The sequence below is a fragment of the Parus major genome, chromosome 17 (genome assembly GCF_001522545.3).
Source record: "Parus major isolate Abel chromosome 17, Parus_major1.1, whole genome shotgun sequence".
NCBI classification, from domain to species: domain Eukaryota; kingdom Metazoa; phylum Chordata; class Aves; order Passeriformes; family Paridae; genus Parus; species Parus major.
The window spans coordinates 8,614,926-8,634,169 of NC_031785.1; the positions used below are offsets into that span (position 1 = coordinate 8,614,926).

Below are 19,244 nucleotides of genomic sequence, written 5' to 3' on the forward strand. Positions count from 1 at the left end.
TGGGACATGTCCCATGTGCTGCCCAGCCCTCCCAGGGTCCTGGCAGTGACACTGGGACATGTCCCAACACTCCAGACACCTCAACAGTGAGGGATGAGCATCTCCAGCTGCACTTTGTGCTCCCCAAACATTCCCCAGAAGGTTGTGGATGGCACGAGGATGGAGGGTGTCATCCTGCCCGGCCTCAGATGGGATGTTGCACTTGGGGTTTTTAAATGTTTGTTGTTTATTCCCCTTTTTTTTGTGAGCTCTGTGGTGCTGGGGGCAGTGACACCAGGGGTGACACTGGTGGCCCTCCTGGGCAGAGGGGGACAGCAGGAATGCTCCTGCTGACCCCCAGCCCTGCAGGGCTTGCTTTGGGCTTCCTTTCCCTCTTCCAAAGGTTTTGGGAAGCAGTGAGGAGCAGCCAAGCTGCTGTCAGACCTCCCCCAGCCCAAGGGGGTGTGTGGTCAGGGAAGGCAGCGAGCCAGGGGAAGGGCAGAGCAGGGAGAAGAGTGGGAAAAGCTCCTCCAGAAGGGTCCTGCAGCTGGGGCAGGTTGGGATCCAAGCCCTGGCTGGTCCCTCCTGGTGGCCACCGTGGTGGAGGGTGGGTGGCCACGGCAGCAGAGGCGGCTGCGGCACGCTCCAGCCCTCACGAGAGCTCTCAGCTCTTGTTTATGTTCCTGGGATCATAAAAATTCCTGGGACAAATTCTTGGCTCCCTCGGGCAGGCTGTGTTTGGGGTGGTGTAAACTCTGCTGGCTAAAAGGTGCTGGAGAGCTGGAGAGGGGCTGCACAGCTCGGGGGGCACGGGCTGTCCTTGGCCTGTTCCTGTCATGGAATCATGGAATGGTTTGGGCTGGAGGGGACCCTAAAATCATCCAGTGTCACCCCTGCCATGGCAGGGACACCTCCCACCATCCCAGGCTGCTCCCAGCCCTGTCCAGCCTGGCCTTGGGCACTGCCAGGGATCCAGGGGCAGCCCCAGCTGCTCTGGGCACCCTGTGCCAGGGCCTGCCCACCCTGCCAGGGAACAATTCCTTCCCCAAATCCACTCAAAATCTCTCTTAGTTTAAAAAAGCTTTCACTGGCCCCAGTGAAGTCCAGAACACCTGAGCATCGTCTGGTGCTGGGCTCCTTGGGGTGGCTTTTCCTCTGCCCTGTCCCATCTGGAGACACTGCTGGGTTTGGTTCCTGCCAGCTGCAGATGGCCCAGCCAGGGGAATTGCAGGGCTGGGAAGAGCAGCTGGAGAGCTCTGCTCCAACCTTCCACTCAGCCAGGGGAGCTGGAGTGGCTCAGCAGGACAAACCTCCCCTCAGAGGAGCGCTGTGGTGCCCCTCAAAGCATTGCCCAGATCCACCAATTCAGGCACCAAAATTTGCTGTGGGAGGGAATCCAGCAGAGACCCTCGAATGGCCCCACCCAGACCACCATGGATGGAGCTCTCTGAGCCCCCCAGGACAGAGCTGTCCCCTCCCTGATCCCCCGTTCCTGTCCCCTCCCTGCAGGTTCCACTGGAGGACCACGTCATCTACTCAGGCAACATCTTCCAGTACATCGAGGAGAACAAGAAGTGGAGGAACCGTTTCTGCATGGTGCCCCACAACTACGGGCTGGTCCTCTACGAGAACAAGCTGGTGAGGACAATCCCCCTGTCACCCATCTCCAGTGGGGTCATTCCCCAGGGGACACCTCGTCCATGACCGTTTCTCCTGCTCAGGCCTATGAGCGGCAGCTGCCACCCCGGGTGCTGATCAACAGCGCTGGCTACAAGATCCTCACCTCGGTGGAGCAGTACCTGGAGCTGGTCAACAACAGCCTGCCTGGTGAGGGCCCTGTGCTGCTGGGCAGCCCTTGGGGACCTTTGGGTGGGTTTGGGGGGCGTGATCCCTGAAGGTCTTCAGAAAAAGGTGATTTTGGGGTGTCCTATCCATGGAAACCTTCAGAAAAAGGTGATTTTGGGGTGTCCTATCCACGGAAACCTTCAGAAAAAGGTGATTTTGGGGTGTCCTATCCATGGAAACCTTCAGAAAAAGGTGATTTTGGGGTGTCCTATCCANGATTTTGGGGTGTCCTATCCATGGAAACCTTCAGAAAAAGGTGATTTTGGGGTGTCCTATCCATGGAAACCTTCAGAAAAGGGCGATTTTGGGGTGTAGCATTCCTGAGGACCTTCTGGAAAAGGTGTAGAATCCTTAAAGACTATCTGGAAGGGTTTTTTTAAGGTTTTAAAAGACCTTAAAGACCTTCTGGAAGGATGTAGCATCCCTGAGGACCTTCAGGAAAGGGCGATTTTGTGGTGTAGCATTCCTGAGGACCTCCAAAAAGGTGGGTTTGGGGCATGGTATCCTTGAAGACCCTCAGAAAGGGGTGGTCTTAGGGTGCAGCATCCCTGAGGAGCTTTTGGAAAGGGTGGGGTTGGGATGCAGCATCCTTGAAGAACTTCTGGAAGGGGTAGGTTTGGGTGTAGCATTCCTGGGGATCATTGGAAAGGGTGCAGCATCCCAGGGATGATGGAAAGGATCATTTTAGGGTGTAGAATCCCTGAGGGCCTTCTGGAAAAAGTGAGTTTGGGGTGTAGCACCCTTGAAGACCTTCAGGAATGGGTGTTTTTGGGATATAGTATCCCTGGACACCTTTGGGATGTGGTAGTTTCGGAAAACGTGCCCGTGGCTCCGTGAGAACTGCGTGAATTTTAATTACTTTTAATTTTACTTCTTAATTTTCATTCTGATCCCCTTTTCGGAAAAATGAGGAACAACTTTTGGAACAACTCCCAGCACAGGCTCTGGGAAGGAGCTGAAGGGTCTGTGTGTCCCTGCTGGACACCCTCAGCTTCCCCATCCCTTTCCAGCCCCATCTCCCCCTCAAACCATCCCCGCTTTTCCGCAGGTGTGACACCGAAATCTGGGCACTCGTCCATCCTGAAGTGCCCCACGGATTTCCCGCTGATCCTGTGGCACCCCTATGCCCGGCACTATTATTTCTGTGTGATGACGGGCAAGGAGCAGGAGAAGTGGCGGGCGGTGTTCCAGGACTGCGTGAGGCACTGCAACAACGGTGAGTGACACCTGGGGACACAGCAGCGTCCTCCTGCCCCACAGAGGGACCCTGCAGAGGCCAGGCTGGGGTTTTGGGGTGCAGGGGATGGTTTGGAGCTCATGAGGAGGAGTTGGGTGGGAGCTGTTGAGTGATTTGGAGAAGGGAAGGATCTGGGGAGATCCTCCCAGTGCCTGAAGGGGCTCCAGGAGAGCTGGAGAGGGGACAAGGGATGGAGGGACAGGAGCCAGGGAATGGCTCCCAGTGGCAGAGGGCAGGGCTGGATGGGATTTTGGGCAGGGATTGTTCCCTGGCAGGGTGGGCAGGCCCTGGCACAGGGTGCCCAGAGCAGCTGGGGCTGTCCCTGGATCCCTGGCAGTGCCCAAGGCCAGGCTGGACAGGGCTGGGAGCTCCTGGGATGGTGGGAGGTGTCCCTGCCATGGCAGGGGGTGGAACAGGATGATTTTAAGGTCCCTTCCACCCAAACCAGTCTGGGATTCCATGACTGAGCATCCCATCCATGCCAGCATCACCCCCAGCTCCCTGGAGCATCCCTGTGCCCAGCTCCATCCTCTGCCCTGAGGACACCTGCCCAGGGAATTATTTCCAGGAGTCAGCACAGAGCCTGGCTCCAGAGCTGCCTGATTCCTATTTCCCACCCTGAGGGAGAAAATATTTATTAATTAAAGTGATCAATCCCCAGCTCCCCCGGAGGCCTGCTGGGGCTGTGGGCAGGGGGTGCAGGGCTGTGCAGCCGGGCAGAGACAGGACCTGCCTCCCACATCAGTGATACTCTGGCAGGAAAACACGATTTTCCTGCTTGGCTGTGGCCTGGGCACTCCTGGGCTGAGCCCCAGATCCTGGCCGTGCTTGGGATGGTGAGAAATTTCCTGAGGAAGGCGGTGCCAGAGCAGAAACCTGCTCAAAATCAGGTGTTTTAGTGGGTATTTTAGATTCTGCCCAATTTCTAAATTCCTTTTTCGTTCCTGGGAACCCTGGGTAACCTCAGTTTTGCCTCAATTTTTGCCAGAGTTGCTGTTATAGGGTGGGATCTGGTGGGATTCCATCCTCCCATGTTGGATTAAATCTCCTAAAAAATCTGCTCTTTTCCTTTTGACTTTGTGCTGGGGGTCTCTGAGCTCCTTGGGCTGAATGTGTCCCTTCAGCCCAGCCAGGGCCTGGGCTCCTTTGTGTGGGGCTGGGTGCTGTGACCCCTCATCCCCCTGAGGATCATTTCTGGGTGAGCTCAGCACCCCAGAACCCCCCGTGCTGGCTGCACCAGCAACTGTGAGCAAAACCAGTTCTGGATAAAAGAGGAATCCTGCTAACAACCCCCCAGTTTTTATCTCTAATTCCCCCTGCTCCCACCTGCTGGGTGCTGCTGTGGGACAGAGGGAGGTGGGAGCCCCTTCACCACCCCCTCTGCAGCCACAGTCCTGCCAGAAAATCCTCTCCTCCCCCTCCTTCTCCTCAGCATGTGATGGAAAAGCCTTCCCAAGTGGGCAGTGGCCAAGGAGGGCTCAGTGCCGGGGCTTCTGCATTCCTCCAGCCCGGATTTGTCTGTGACATTGTTCTTCCTGCCCCTCTCTGCTCCTGGGAGCTCCAGGATCCTGTTTCATATTCCATGAAGGCTCTTTTGTTGTTGAAAAGCACTTTAGGTTGTTTGGGTTTTGGTTTTTTTTTCCTCCCCCTAAATTAGAGGCTCTGTTTCTGCCTCTGGTTGTGATTGGTGTGGGAATTTTCACCTCCCTTTCTCAGACTGTGTTTGTGTAACAGCAGCTCTTGTGTAAGGAGTGGGATGTGCAGCTCTGTTCCTCACAGGGTCTGCCTGCTGTCCCTGGAGCCTCTGGCTGCTCCAAAACTGTCCCTCATCCAGTCTGGTGTCACCTGGGGCCGGGCAGTGCCCACCCTGAGGGCTCTTGCCTCTTGTTGCAGGATGGTTTGAGTTAAAAGGGACCTTAAATCTCACCCAGTGCCACCCCAGCCATGGCAGGGACACCTCCCACCATCCCAGGAGCTCCCAGCCCTGTCCAGCCTGGCCTTGGGCACTGCCAGGGATCCAGGGACAGCCCCAGCTGCTCTGGGCACCCTGTGCCAGGGCCTGCCCACCCTGCCAGGGAACAATCCCTGCCCAATATCCCATCCAGCCCTGCCCTCTGCCACTGGGAGCCATTCCCTGGGTCCTGGCCCTCCAAGCCCTAAATCACACATTGATGAAGGAAACTCCTTAAATTTGCCCTGTGAAGTGGCACGGGATCTTCTCGGGGATGTTCCCTGGCTCAGCCTGAAGTCAGTGGCCTTGGGAAGGTTCTTTGGGGGCAAATCCTGTCCCAGGCCCTGTAGGGACAGAAGGGGAGAAGTTGTCCCACCTGGGAGGGGATCTGAGCTCCCAGGAGCTGTGGATGGAGCAGCACCAAGTCCTGGATGCTCAGCCCAGCTCTGGCTCCCACCAAAGACTGAGAAAGGAGCAGATTTTACTTTCTCAGTGGTTTTTCCCCCTGATTATTAAGCTACCCCTTAGCAAAAGCTGCTTAGGCCTGGAGTTAATTGTAATCGCCTTAGAAAAGTCTGTGTGCCCTGGGAGAGATCTGCTCACTGCCCCGGGCTGTCCCCTTGGACACCTGGCCGTGTCCCCAGCACTGCCAGGTGGTGTGGGATGTGTCAGCACCGCAGGGATGATCCCCTGGAGCCTCCCAGCAGGGTCACCCTGGCTCAGATCCCATCCTGATCCCCTCCTCCGGCCATGGGGGTGGAGGGTTCCCACCTCCCATCCCCTCCCAGGGGTGTTTCCCCGGCCAGACCTCGACAGGCTGGGACAAGGCAGGGACACGCATGGGACATGTGGGACAGCTCCTGGGCTGTCCTGCCTGCCCGCTGTCCCCATCTCCCAGCCCTTCCCTTCCTCCTGACGGGTGCTGTGGCAGTGTGGAGGTGACACCTGAGCCCCCCTCGTGCTGCAGTGACTCACCCTGGCACAGCCCGGCCCTGACTCACTCCTGAGGCCTCTTGGCCACTTTCCTCTTCCTTCCAAACCACGCTGCTCCCGACAGGGCCCCTTTTCCTCCAGCCCCCCCAGCTGGCCCATCCCACAGTGCTGAGTGCCGTGAGGTGCTGGGGGTCACTGAACCCCCATCCTGGTGAGTCCCTGCTGCTGCTGCACCTTTGGAACTCACCAAGCCCCCAGGACCCCGTGCACCATCTGGGGTCACAGAGCCCCCAGAACTCCATCCATCATTTGGGGGTCACCGAGCCTCCAGGACTCCATCCATCATTTGGGGGTCGCTGAGCCCCCAGGACTCCATCCATCATTTGGGGGTCACTGAGCCCCCATCCTACCCAGCCCCTGCTCCTGGGTGTCTCCCTGCCCCCGGGGTGGCTCTGGAGGGATCCCTCTGGACATAGCAGGAGCCCCCCAGCCACTGCTGCCCCCCACCCTGTCGGGTCCAGTGGCTTGGAACAGCATCCCCCAATCCTGGTGACAGCCCTGGGGGCTTGCACGGCTCCCAGGGTGTGGAGGAACCACACAAAGGTGGGCTGGGGATGCCGGGCTGCCCCTCATTCCCAGTTCCAGGCTGACCACTCGTCCTCCTCTCCCCTCCACAGGGATCTCCGAGGATTCCAAGGTGGAGGCTCCAGCCTTCACGGACGCCATCCGCATGTACCGGCAGTCCAAGGAGCAGTACGGCACCTGGGACATGCTCTGCGGGAGCGAGACCCAGGTGAGCACCCGCACCCCCAACCTGGGCTGGGAGGGCTCTGGGGGCTGAGCAGGATCCCCAAAAACCTCCTGCTTCCACAGGTCCTGAGCAACCTGGTGATGGAGGAGCTGCTCCCCGAGCTCAGGAGCACCATCGCGCCCCGGCTGAAGGGCAAAGCCCCGGAGCGCCAGCGGACCTGGATCCAGGTGTGGGGCTGGGGCTGCCCGGGGGGGTGTCCCCATCTGCCAGACCCTGCTTTGGGGGGGCCTCCCTTCCCCGCTGGGCTCCCTTCACCGCCCTCGCTGCCCCTTCTCCCGGCCCCTGCCAAAGAATCCGTCCTTTCTCCGCAGAGGTTTTTTAAAGCTCGCTCTGTGCCCCTGCCCAGCCCTGCCCAGCCCCGCCTGCTCCGCGTCCCCGGGGCCGGGAAGCGAACGGGAGGAAGCCCAGCCCCGGAGCAAAGCCCGTCCTGGCTAAATTTAGCGAGCTGTTTTTAGAACAGCGCGGGCTAAATCCAGCCCAAAGCCTTGCGAAAGACTGAGGGCTCTTCAGAACTGCCTGTTAAAACCTTAAACTCCGATAGATAATTACCACCAGGCTCGTAATGGGCCACTTGAGCGGCCTGAAAACACACAAACGCTGCTTTTCCAGTAGCTGCGGTGGCCGGGAAGCCCGGGGGAGGGAGGAGGGGCAGGGTTCTGCATCCTGCCAGTCCCGCCAGCCCCAAAATCGCAGCCTTTGGCAGCAGAGTGAGCGTGAAGCCTCAGCGAGCGGCTCCATCCTGCTCAGGAGGCTGGCTCTGGGACCCCAGGGAGGGTGAACAGGGCAGGGGACAGATTTTGGGGTGGTCTGGGGCTCTCCTGCTTGGACCACCAGCATCCCCAGAACTCCAGCATCCCCAGACCTGCAGCATTCCCAGACCTTCACCATCCCCAGACCTGCAGCATTCCCAGACCTGCAGCATCCCCAGACCTGCAGCATCCCCAGACCTGCAGCATCCCCAGACCTGCAGCATTCCCAGACCTGCAGCATCCCCAGACCTGCAACATCCCCAGACCTGCAGCATCCCCAGACCTGCAGCATCCCCGGACCTTCACCATCCCCAGACATTCAGCATTCCCAGACATTCACCATCCCCAGACCTGCAGCATCCCCAGACCTGCAGCATTTCCAGACCTGCAGCATCCCAGACCTGCAGCATCCCCAGACCTGCAGCATTCCTGGACCACCAGCACCCCCAGCCCCACCTGGGGCAGGTTGTGTGATGGAGGGAGCCCTCACCTCGCTGCCCCTCCAGCACCACTTGGAGCAGTTTCTGCACTGCAGGAGCCCCATCTCACCCAGCTGGGGGGTCCCTGGGGTGGCTGTGGGGCAGGGCCCTGTCAGGTGCTGCAGGTGATGGTTGGGGGTGCAGCTGGAGGTGTGTGGGGGTCTCTGACCCCCCTCCTGTGCCCCCAGGTGTCGGATGCTGTCTATAGGATGGTCTATGAGCTGGCCAAGGAGCAGTACGACGCAGCAGTGGCCAGGTGTGAGCAGGAGCGGCCGCAGCTGGAGAGCACCATCCGCACGGACATGGACCAGATCATCACCTCCAAGGAGCACCTGGCCAGCAAGATCCGAGGTACAGCCCTGCAGGGATGTGGGGCTGTGCCCACGGCTCCTGGGGTGTGTGCAGCACAGCCCCTGGCACCCTTCATGGCATTGTCCCAGGAGGTGGAGGACCAGGTGGGCAGTCACCCCCCAAGTGTGGCAGGAATGGGATCAGTACAGAGCAGGGACACTCTGCAGGAATTCCTTGTGTTGGTGTGAAAGGAGGAGCCTCCTCCTGGCGGGGCTTGGGAACAGGGGCAGCTCCTCCTCCCTGGGGTGGTTTAGGGTGTGCTGTGAAGGGCTGGAAGGACAGAGGAGCCTCACCATCCTTATCCCTGCTCTTTCCCAGCCTTTGTCCTGCCCAAGGCGGAGGTCTGTGTCCGTAACCACGTCCAGCCCTACATCTCCTCCATCCTGGAGGCCCTGATGACCCCCACGAGCCAGGGCTTCGCCGAGGTGCGGGAGGTGTTCTTCAAGGAGGTGACTGACATGAACATGAACGTTGTCAACGAGGGAGGCCTGGAGAAGCTGGTGGAGGTGAGACCTGGTGGTGCTCCTTGCCAGCTCACGGGTGACAGGGCCAGTCCTGCTGCCACCCCCAGTGTGGGCCGCAGGCTGAGAAGGTTCCACCCACGTGGGGTGGAATGTCCCTGCCCTGAGTACGTGGAGAGGCTGAGCTTGGCTTTGTCCCCAGTACATGGAGAAGCTCTCCCACCTGGCCTTCCACCCCGTGAAGATGCAGTCGTGCTATGAGAAGATGGAGCAGCTGAAGCTGGAGGGTCTTCAGCAGCGATTCGATGTCTCCAGCACGTCCGTCTTTAAGCAGAGGGCCCAGATCCACATGAGACAGGTGAGATGGGGAGCAGGGTTCCCCCCTGTCCCCCTGGGCTGGGAACAGAGGTTTGGGAAGCCCTGGCTGGTCCAGCCCAGGCTGGGATGTCTGTGCTGTCTGAAGGGTGGAGGATGGAGCTCCAGACCCATGGTGGGCTTGGGCATCCTGGCACCAGCAAGGCCAGTAAGCCAATTCTGGGGTCTGGTCCAGCCCAGCCTGGAGTGGGGTGTAGGAGGATCAGGGGGTGCAAACCAGCTCTGAGCACCCTCCTCTCCCAACACCCCTGATCCTCAGGGTGAGGGCTGTGAATGCCACGCTGGGATGTCAGGGATTTCTCCAGAGGGAAGGCTCTTTGCCTGTTGGATATTGGGAAGGAATTGTTCCCTGGGAAGTGGGGAGAGTCTGGCACAGGGTGCCCAGAGCAGCTGGGGCTATCCCTGGATCCCTGTAATTGCCCAAAGCCAGGTTGGACAGGGTTTGGAGCAGCCTGGGACAGTGGGAGGTGTCCCTGCCATGGCTGGGATGACACTGGATGATTTTAAGGTCCCTTCCCCCCCAAACCAGAGTGGGGTTCTGTGCTAAGGCTCATCTCGGTGTGGCAGTGCCCCAAGAGCCCCCTGCCCACCCTTTGGGTGCCCCCCACGCTGACCACGTGCCTCTGGTCACAGCAAATGGACGATGCCGTGCACACCTTCGAGACCCTGCTGCACCAGGAGCTGGGGAAGCTGCAGGGCAAGGACGACCTGTGCAAATCCATCCAGCGCATCCTCGAGAGGGTGCTCAAGGTGAGCCAAGGGCTCAGGGCCTTTGGTGGCCTTTGGTGACCTTGTCACTTGGCCAGGGAAGAGGCCAGGAGTGATGTTGCCTATTTCAACAAGTCTTGTGAGGAAATACTTCTTTATATTGAGGTTTTCATGGATTTTGCTGGGGGCAGGCAAGTGGGAAATGACCTGGAGGAGCCTGGACCCCTGTGACCGTATCTGTAAAAGCCCCCCAGGGTTCAGACTGGCCCCCAAACCCTCCTGCAGCCAGCAGTGGAAGAGCTGGCTCCTACCTGGGCTCAGAAACACTGGGAAACAGCTGGAGAGAGGGATGTGAGGCCAGAGGGGAGTGTTCTGTGCAAATGGGCTGGGGGGCAAATCTCAGGGGTTTGTGCCTGTGAAGAGCACAGCACAGCTGCCAGCCCACAGCCCTGGGTGACCTGGGCACCTTCTCACCCTGCAGAAATTTGACTATGACAGCAGCACTGTGAGGAAAAAGTTCTTCAGAGAGGCCCTGCTGCAGATCACCATCCCCTTCCTGCTGAGAAAGCTGGCCCCCACCTGCAAGGGGGTAAGAGGGGGAAGTTTGGGGTGTGGGGAAGGACTGTCCACCCCCATGGAGGGGCTGGAGCATCCATTCCCCCCAACCTGCTGGGCTGAGCCACCTCTATCCGTGGCAGGAATTAGCCAAGTTTCAGGAGCTGATCTTCGAGGACTTTGCCAGCTTCATCCTGGTGGAGAACACCTACGAGGAGGTGGTGCTACAATCAGTGATGAAAGACATCATGCAAGGTAGGGTCCTGTGTGAGGAGGGGGTGACCCTCAGGGGGTGTCTCAGGAGGGGTGATTCTGTCCAGGGGATCAGCTCAGGGCTGTATGAGATGGGGTGACCCCGTACAGGGTGCTGGGGGTTCTATAAGGAGGGGTGACCCTATACAGGGTGCTGGGGGTTCTATAAGGAGGGGTGACCCCATACAGGGTGCTGGGGGCTCTGTAAAGAGGGGTGACCCTATACAGGGTGCTGGGGTCTCTGTAAAGAGGGGTGACCCTATACAGGGTGCTGGGGTCTCTGTAAAGAGGGGTGACCCCATACAGGGTGCTCCCCAGGAGCAGCTTTCCCACCTGGCTTCCCCACGGGGAGGACAGGGCACGGTGTCCCAGCCTGGTGGTGCCAGCAGCCCCCGTGACCTGTCCCCTCCTGTCCCCAGCTGTGAAGGAGGCGGCCGTGCAGCGGAAGCACAACCTGTACAGAGACAGCATGGTGATGCACAACAGCGATCCCAACCTGCACCTGCTGGGAGAGGGCCTGCCCATCGACTGGAGCGAGGAGTACAGCGGGCAGCCCGAGGCCGAGCCGGCGGCCGAGCGGCGCCGCAGGGCCAAGCAGGTGGTGTCGGTCATCCAGGACGACGAGGGGGCCCTGCCCTACGGGGCCGAGGCGCTGCTGCAGCCCGGCTCCCCCGAGCCTCAGGAGCCAGAGGAGGCACATCCCGGGGTGCCCCCAAGCCCCCCGGATGCGGTGAAGGAGATCCGGGAGGCGCTGGCACAGGAGAGCCTCGGGGATGGTGCCGGGGTTGAGGAGCGGCTGGTGAATGGCACCGACGCCGGTGGTGCCAGCGAGGAGGGGCTGCTGCCGGCAGGGGCTGCCCAAGGGGATGTCACACAGCAAGGTCCAGCCCGTGACGGGGATGGGGTGCACTGTGTGGCATCGTCACCTGTCCCTGGAGCTGAGATCCCATCAGGGACTGGGAGAGAACGTGCCACACCAGCATCATCACCTGTCCCTGCAGCCGAGGTCCCGTCAGGAGCTGGGACGCGCCGGGCTGCACCGGCCCCGCCTGTGCGGGGAGCTGAGGTGTCATCGGCAGGGCAGTGTGCCACACCAGCATCGTCACCTGGCCCTGCAGCCGAGGTCCCGTCAGGGACTGCGAGACAACGTCCTGAACCAGCATCACCTGTGCCCAGAGCTGATGCTCCATCAGGGGCCGAAGTGCCACACGCCACACCGAGATCATCCGTGCCAGCATCACCTGTGCCCAGAGCTGATGTCCCATCAGAGGCTGAGGTGCCACACGCCGCACCGAGATCATCCGTGCCAGCATCCCCCTTGCCCAGAGCTGACTCCCCGTCGGTGTCCAGCGTGCCACACGCCACAGCAGCACCAGCCAGCCCCCGAGCCGATGTCCCAGCAGAGGCCAAGGTGCCCCAAGTCACAGCAGCACCACCCGGAGCCCAGAGCCCGTCACTGGGGTGGCACCAGCACAGCGAGATGGAGACGGGCGAGCACGGGGAGCGCAGCCCCGCACAGCCTAGGGCCACCACGGAGAGCGGTGAGGGGGTGCAGACTGAGTTCTAGCCCCAGCCCCCTGCCACGGACTGGCCCCGGTGACGCTGGGGCTGGGGGAGGGGGATAGGACCCCCGGATGGAGAGCGGCACCGCGGGAGAGGGAGGGGATGGGGACACCGAGACCTTGCTGCCTAACGGGGGCCAGGCCCACAGCCCCTACTGGGTCGGACTAGGGGTGGCCCCGGTCTGGCATGGGGCATCCCCTGCGCTCTGCTCTGTCCTTCTTCTGCCTTATTTTCTTTCCTACTGAGAAGATGCTTTACTGAAGAGCTTTATCTGCCCCCCACACCAGTGCCTGGGGCTGCCGGGGGGGCTGGCACTGGCCCTGCTCGGGGTGGGTGTGGGGGACGGGACCCTCCTGGCTGTCCCCGGGGGTGTTCCTGCCCCAATCCAGGCATTTCCTGCCCACTGCCATCCCCCCGGCCGGCTCCGGGAGCGCCAGTGGGAGCAGGGGCTGCAGGGGGTGATGGAAACCAGGGTGGCAAATGGGGACACGACAGGGACAGCAACGCCGCGGGGTGGGAGCCACTGCTGAGGGGGAGAGTGCTGGGACAGGTGTGAGCCCCAGGCCGGGCTCAGAGCATCCAGGTCAGGCTCAGAGCATTCAGGCTGGGCTCAGAGCATCCAGGTCAGGCTCAGAGCACCCAGAGCCCACCCCAGCCATCCTCACCCCAGGGTGTTTGAGGAGATATTTTAAGTTCAGAGTTAAATCTCTGGGGGAAGGTGGCACTCGTGCCGTGTCCCAGCAGTGTGTGGCAGGACTGGGATAATTCCAGGCTCAGCTCGCTGTGCAGTGGAAAGACCCCAGCCCCTCCCTCCAGATCTCAGCACCTGCCATGGATGGTTTCTCCAGCTTTGCAGGTTTTGGCACCTGCTGTGATGGCTCAGCAAAGAGCAGGGCTTTTCTGAGCCCCCATCTGTCACAGGGATGGGACAGGACTGCTGCAGCCCCCACACAGCGACACCAAAAGCCCTGGAGGTGCTGGGGGTCTGCAGGACTCCTGGGTGGGACACCTGGAGCAGGGACCAGCACCCCAACACCCACCTGTGCTTAGGTGCCACCGTTCCTGCCCCAGAAGGGGGGTGCCCAGCCTAACCCACTCGGGGGGGCCCCCAAAGTGCCTTGGGAGGCCCCCCTCAAAGTGCCTTTCTCTGTGAACTTCAAACCTGTCTCTTCCAGGATATTTTATTAAGAAAGTTATACAAATGTTTAAAGATATGCTTATAATAATTAATAAAATGGAAAAGCTTTATTTAAAGCCAGAAGAGACTCTCCTTATTCCTGAACTGCCGCCCTGGGTAGGACTGGGGATCCCAGTCCCACTGTGAGCCAGGGGTGGCACATCCTGAGCCCAGCCAGCAGTGACACAAACCAGGAGAGGAGCTGAGATGATTTTATTAGAAGGGGGGTCCTGAAGAAGCAGCAAGAGGCACCTGGAGCAGCATTTCCCCCCTGGCACAGCCACACCAGCGGCTCAGGGGCTGCTCCAGCCCCATCCCTGAAGCGCAGGAGCGGGGTGGGGGTGGCAGCTCCCCCCCAGCATCCCCAAAGGCACTGTGTGAAGAGGGGCTTGGTGCAGGGCAGCTCTGGGCAGGGGTCCCTGAGCCCAGCTTGCCCCTTCCCCCAGCAAGTCACTGGATGGTTCCCGTTCCAGCCAGGATGAGCCTCCTCGAAAAGCAGGGAGGGGAGGAAATGCCAGCCCCCTCCCGCTGTCATCACCTGGACAAAGGTCCCTGAGAGCCAGGGGACAGCCACCGGCTGAGGAGCTGCCCATGGGGCTCCCCATCCCCAGAGTGGGGCCCCCAGCAAGTCCTTGGGTTTCTGCATCCCCCAGAGCACAGGGACAGAGACAGACCCAGCAGAAGTGACAGCAGCTTTCCCAGACAAAGGGGCAGGAGGTGGGACACGGTGGGGGGCTCTAGCCCCGGCCGAGCAGGGGGTACACCATGAAATAGCCCAGCGTGGAGCCCACGATGGCCCCCAGGAAGATCCAGGCGTTGTAGGACATGACAGCCAACATCACCATATAGCCCAGCACCACCTGCACCACGTGGAACAGCGTCTGGCCCACGTGGAACCAAAACCACCTGGGGAAGGAGACGGGACCGTGCATCAACGAGGGGCTGGGGTAGCTGGAATCACCTCCCAGCGGGAGCCTGGGGTGGCCAGAGGGGGGTTTGGGGAGCAGGGAGAGGGGTGGGGGCTGCAAACAGCAGCTCAGGGGGAAATCCCGCTCCAAAATCAATGAGGCTGGCAGTAAGAGCGGCCCCAGGAATTATCCAGGATTAAGTACAAGAGGAAAAATCCAGAGGTTGGCTCCAAAAGAAGGAACTGTCAGGGCCAGGCTTGTGAGGACAGAGTCACTGCTTGTGCCCATCCCCAAAGCAGTAGGACCCTCCTGCACCCACAACAGCTCCTGGAGGGGAACATGAGCCTCTGGCCACCACCCTGGACATCTCCCAGAGGATCTGGAAGGGCTGGGCTGCCCCTGGAGCCACCTCCCCAGGCTGTGCACACCCCCCTTCCCTGGGAGCCTGCAAGTCCTCCTCACAGCCCTTCTCCCCTCTGTGCTGGCCACGGGGCCACAGAGCCCTCCCTGAGCCCCCCCAGTGGGTGCCAGGGGGTCCCTGGGGTACCTGCCCTGCGCAGGGCCACTGTCCCCCTGCTGGGGCTCGGTCAGGGCCTCCTGGCTGAGGCTGTGGGGCAGGGCCAGCAGCGCCCGCCGCAGCAGCACGGCCTTGCCCATCTTCACGGCCTCGTAGAGCACGGACAGCAGCAGGATCACCAGCACTGAGAGCACCATCCCTGCAGGAGAAACATCCCAGCACTGCCCAGGCGTGGGGAGAGGCTGTGGGGGTGACAGGGGCACAGCAGGGCCCGGCACGGGGTGTGTGGGAATATCCACGGGGTGAACTGGAGGGCTCCTGGCACTGGGGTTGGGCACTGGGGTTGTTAAATGTCAGGAAAAGGTGTATTTAGCTTTTTAAGTCACAGAATTAGGTAGGAAAAGCAGAGGGAAGGAGGGAGGGAGGGAGGGATGTCCCAGTGCTGGCAGCCTACCTGTGGGGCTGTGGACATTCCAGAAGTCAAAGAGCAGCACTGCTGTGTCCGAGAAGTAGAAGGTCATCTGGAAAAGAGGCCAGGGAAGGGCAGTGCTGAAGCCCCTCAGGTGCCCACCCTGCCAGCAGGTCCCACCCTGGGATGCTCATCTGGGGATTCACCAAATGGTGCAAGTTTTTCCCCAGCTGTGAAATGGGAAGAGGAACTTGCACGAATAATCAGTCACGCTGACTGGGTTCAACTCTTCCCGTCACCTCCAGCAGGACCATTTCCCCCTCCAGCAGCAGCTCCTGGGAGTGTCTGGGCTGTGACAAAAAGCCAGTTTACCTCGTGACAAAGAGAGATGAATCTAGGGCTTCATCCACGTGGATTTGAGGAGGGAAGGTCCCTGAGGAAGCTGAGCAGAGCCTCTGCTCCCCTCTGCCTCCCAAGGCAGAGAAACGTCCTGCACTGCCAGGACACCCAAAAACTCAACCACTGAGGCACCCAGAGCCACAAGTGTGAGCACCCAACGATGGGGACCAGGTCCAGGGGTGCCTCCCTGACAGAGGAGCATCAAACCCAACACTGCCAGGACCTGCAAAGGCACCACCCCTCCTCCTTCACTCCGCTGAAACAGGAGGAGCAGGAATTGCTCTTGTGTAACATCAGCTGCAGAGCTCGTACCCAGCTGCCACGTCTTGCCCAAAAGCTGGAATTTTGTTGGGTTTTTCATGCTGCCTTTGGTGAATCTCTCTAGGAGGTGTTTGTGGAGCTCATGGCTGCTCCTCTCCTGCATGGATCCATGTTTGGATCCGTGCTTGGAGGCTCTTTCCTGCCTTTTGCAACACCAGCAGAGGTGACTGACAGCACCAGGACCAGTCTCAGCCAGAAATACCATCCAATATCCTGTGGGTGTTCAGGCCACAGACTGGCTCCAATTACACCCCTCGGCCCTCCTTACCCAAAGACATTAGCACATGTAATTAGCTCAGCCTTTTAAGCCTCCTTTGGCCACAGATTAATGATAATTATCCTTTAAATGAAGCTATTTCTCCTTTACAGGCTTCACCCACAGGTCTGCAATGTGGTGGAAGGAGCAGGTGACTGTTTTAGGGATGGGGACAGAAGTGATGGGCAGAATCAGAGTCATAAACTTTGGAAAAGCCATCTAAGATCATGAAATCCAAACATTCCCCCAACACTGCCAAGGCCTCCACTAAACCCTGTCCCCAAGTACCACCTCTCAATGTTCTTTGAACAATTCCAGGGATGGTGATTCCACCCGTTCCCTGGACAGCCTGTTCCAGAGATCCAGAAGATCCAGAAGATCCAGAAGATTCCTTTGCTGCCCCAGCCTGGGGTGGAACCACATATTTTCAGTGTGACACCAAAATGATGCTCCTTGGGCCAAAAGCTCCTCTCCTACAGCGATGCCACAGAGAGATTTCTTGGTGGATGAAGGTCAAGAGGGCAAAATCTTAAAAGTTCCAGCATTTCTCCCAGTAGGGAAGAGGCACCGCTGCCAGGGAGATGTCCCACAAAGCAGGGATTGAGCAGGGGTGAGGCTGCACCCAGCTCCTCCCCCGCAGGAATTCACTCCGGGAAAATGAGCTGTTGGGAAACCTCCTGTGCTCAGTGTGCACTTAGGGCTGGATCTGCTGCAGTTTTGGGATTATTCTTAGCAAAAGCTGTGGTGCCTGCACAGAGCAGTGCCGGGATGCTGCTCCAGTCCAGCTGGGATGTCTGATCCCACACTTTGGGATAAAGCTGCCTTCCTGCAGCACCCCGACCCCAACATGAACAGCACAGTGTCCCACGGGGGTGTCCCCAAACTGGGATCCTCCTGGGGAATGGTGTCACCCTCCAGGCCTTGCTGCTTCCAACAAACCAGGCTCAAACACCCAACAGAACCAGGGAATGGTTTGGGGGCTGTAAGGGATCTTAAAACTCATCCCATGGGCAGGGACATCTCCCACTACCCCAGGCTGCTCCCAGCCCCATCCAGCCTGGCCTTGGGCACTGCCAGGGAGATTGAAGGAGTTCTGGGGGGATTCATGAGACTCCAGAGGGGACCTTGGGGGTTCCAGAGGGGTTTTAAGGGGATCCAGGAGGATTCATGTGATCCCAGGGGAGGATCACAGGCATCCAGGGGGATTTAAGGTATTCCAGGGCGGATTCAGGGGCTCCAGGAAGGTCTCGGGGTCCCGGCCGTGCCCGTCCCGGGGCTCACCTGCATGGTGGCGGTGGCAGCGGCCGCGGGGCCCGGCCCGTCCCCTCAGGCGCTGCTGCCGGGGGCTGCCGGGGGCTGCCGGGGGCTGTCGCTCCGATGTCGGGGGCTGTTGGGTGTCCAGTTTATTTCCCCGGGAGCTGTGGTTCCGCTGTCGCTCGGCGCAGGGCTCCTCGGGAGCTGTAGTGCGGCGGGGCGGTGCCGCCTGTGTCGCCTCCTCCCCGGCCCGGCCCGGCCCTGCCTCAGGCCGCGCTTTCGCTTTCCCTTCGCTCCTGGCTCCCAGCGCTTTCCCCCCGCCCGATCCCGGTCCCCGAGCGCGGGGTTTGCACCCTGAAAATGCTGAGAGTTTTTTTGGGTGTTCAGCCTAGAGAGGAGAAGTGTCCAGGGAGAGCTCAGAGCTCCTTCCAGGGCCTGAAGGGGCTCCAGGAGAGCTGGAGAGGGGACAAGGGATGGAGGGACAGGACACAGGGAATGGCCACAGGGCAGGGATATGTGGGATTTTGGGCAGGAATTGTTCCCTGGCAGGGTGGGCAGGCCCTGGAATAGAATTCCCAGAGCAGCTGGGGCTGCCCCTGGATCCCTGGCAGTGCCCAAGGCCAGGCTGGACAGGGCTGGGAGCAGCCTGGGATGGTCTCCAGGTTCTACTCCAACCCAAATTCAGGATTGTATTTTATTTTCCCTAAAGATAGGCAGGACAAAGGAGAACTTTCCTTCCAGCTGTGACTAGAAGCACGCAGATGTTTGCTCCATGCTGGGACATTCCACCCATTACACCTGGGAACAGGGAGTGCTGAGCCGCCCCTGCCTTAGTTTCCCCAAGTGCCAGCAGGTGCAGATGCCCACAGAGGCACCCAGTGCTACACTGCCTGACTCTACACCACTAAAATCCCTCTCAGTGAGATGGAGACTCAAAATCGAGGCAGGATTTGGGGGGGGGATTAACATTTTCACCCCTTTGCAGCACTTGGTGATGGAGGTGCTGGAGCAGCACCACACTGGGCTCTCCCAGGCTCACCAGGGCCATTCCCAGCCCAATCCTGGGGAAATCAGTGCCCAACCATTTGTGCACTTGATCCTGGCAAAGAAAAGGACCTTTCCTCCCTCTTTTCCCAAGCTGGCACTTGCTCCTTGGTTGGTTTTTTTCTTTACAGACAATTCCCAGGGATTATAATTACATGAACCTTCCCCAAGCAGTCACGAAATCAGCACCTTCTCATATATAATATATACATATATAATATATATATAATTTATAGACAAATGACTTTTGTAAACAATATTCCTCAGCTCCAGAAGGAAGTGGAGCCCAGGACATAACACAGCTCCAAACACAGAGCTCAGAGAGAACCAGCAGCTCTGTGGGAGCCCCGTGCCACCCCCAGCCTCCGCTTGTCCCCATTGGGATGGCTCCTGGGTGGGGACAGAACCGGCTGGCTCGGTTTGGGTGGCACCACTTTCAGCTGAAGCAAACTGGTCCGACTGTGAAACCAAACTGGTGCGAGGCGTCGCCGTTGTGGAAGACAGCCAGGTCCCGCAGGGGCAGCAGCCACAGCTCCTCCGTGCTGAACTGGAAGATGGTGTCGGTGATGGAGGAGTCGTTGTCCGGCTGAAATGACCACCAGGGACAGCTGAGTGGCACCAAAGCCCTCAGCTGAGGGCCTGCAGCTCTCTTGGCTGCTCCTTGATGCACCCAGGCTCCATCCCCAGGGTGGTGACCTCCCTCCTGTCCC

General features: G+C 59.7%; 3 protein-coding genes across 3 annotated transcripts in view; 1 reads left to right on the forward strand and 2 right to left on the reverse strand.

The window, feature by feature from the left end:
• Positions 1–13,503, forward strand: part of NIBAN2 (niban apoptosis regulator 2) — a 28,375-nt gene extending 14,872 nt beyond the window's left edge. Inside the window, exons 3-14 of the mRNA XM_015645167.3 lie at positions 1,489–1,617; positions 1,701–1,806; positions 2,873–3,040; positions 6,623–6,738; positions 6,819–6,923; positions 8,173–8,335; positions 8,654–8,841; positions 8,999–9,154; positions 9,805–9,921; positions 10,361–10,468; positions 10,578–10,689; positions 11,106–13,503. Of these exons, the coding sequence (XP_015500653.1) occupies positions 1,489–1,617; positions 1,701–1,806; positions 2,873–3,040; positions 6,623–6,738; positions 6,819–6,923; positions 8,173–8,335; positions 8,654–8,841; positions 8,999–9,154; positions 9,805–9,921; positions 10,361–10,468; positions 10,578–10,689; positions 11,106–12,253 (2,616 nt within the window). The 3' untranslated portion in view covers positions 12,254–13,503. The remainder of the gene's footprint in view (positions 1–1,488; positions 1,618–1,700; positions 1,807–2,872; positions 3,041–6,622; positions 6,739–6,818; positions 6,924–8,172; positions 8,336–8,653; positions 8,842–8,998; positions 9,155–9,804; positions 9,922–10,360; positions 10,469–10,577; positions 10,690–11,105) is intronic.
• On the reverse strand, positions 13,476–17,714 carry SLC31A2 (solute carrier family 31 member 2). The gene is made up of 4 exons (XM_015645168.3): positions 17,518–17,714; positions 15,306–15,372; positions 14,882–15,050; positions 13,476–14,332 (listed from the first exon to the last, which is right to left on the reverse strand). Exons 1-4 carry the CDS (start codon positions 17,521–17,523, stop codon positions 14,164–14,166), a joined length of 411 nt encoding a protein of 136 aa, XP_015500654.1. The 5' UTR covers positions 17,524–17,714; the 3' UTR covers positions 13,476–14,163.
• Positions 17,715–18,882: 1,168 nt separating this feature from the next.
• Positions 18,883–19,244, reverse strand: part of LOC107212207 (collagen alpha-1(I) chain) — a 65,464-nt gene continuing 65,102 nt past the window's right edge. Inside the window, exon 69 of the mRNA XM_033518542.1 lies at positions 18,883–19,120. Within this exon, the coding sequence (XP_033374433.1) occupies positions 18,971–19,120 (150 nt within the window). The 3' untranslated portion in view covers positions 18,883–18,970. The remainder of the gene's footprint in view (positions 19,121–19,244) is intronic.

Excerpts from the sequence above, each read along its gene's own strand:
- SLC31A2 (XM_015645168.3), bottom strand. Across the intron at positions 15,051-15,305 it reads GAATGTCCACAGCCCCACAG|GGATGGTGCTCTCAGTGCTG; the intron begins GTAGGCTGCCAG and ends TTTCTCCTGCAG. Across the intron at positions 14,333-14,881 it reads AGTGGCCCTGCGCAGGGCAG|GTGGTTTTGGTTCCACGTGG; the intron begins GTACCCCAGGGA and ends CTCCTTCCCCAG.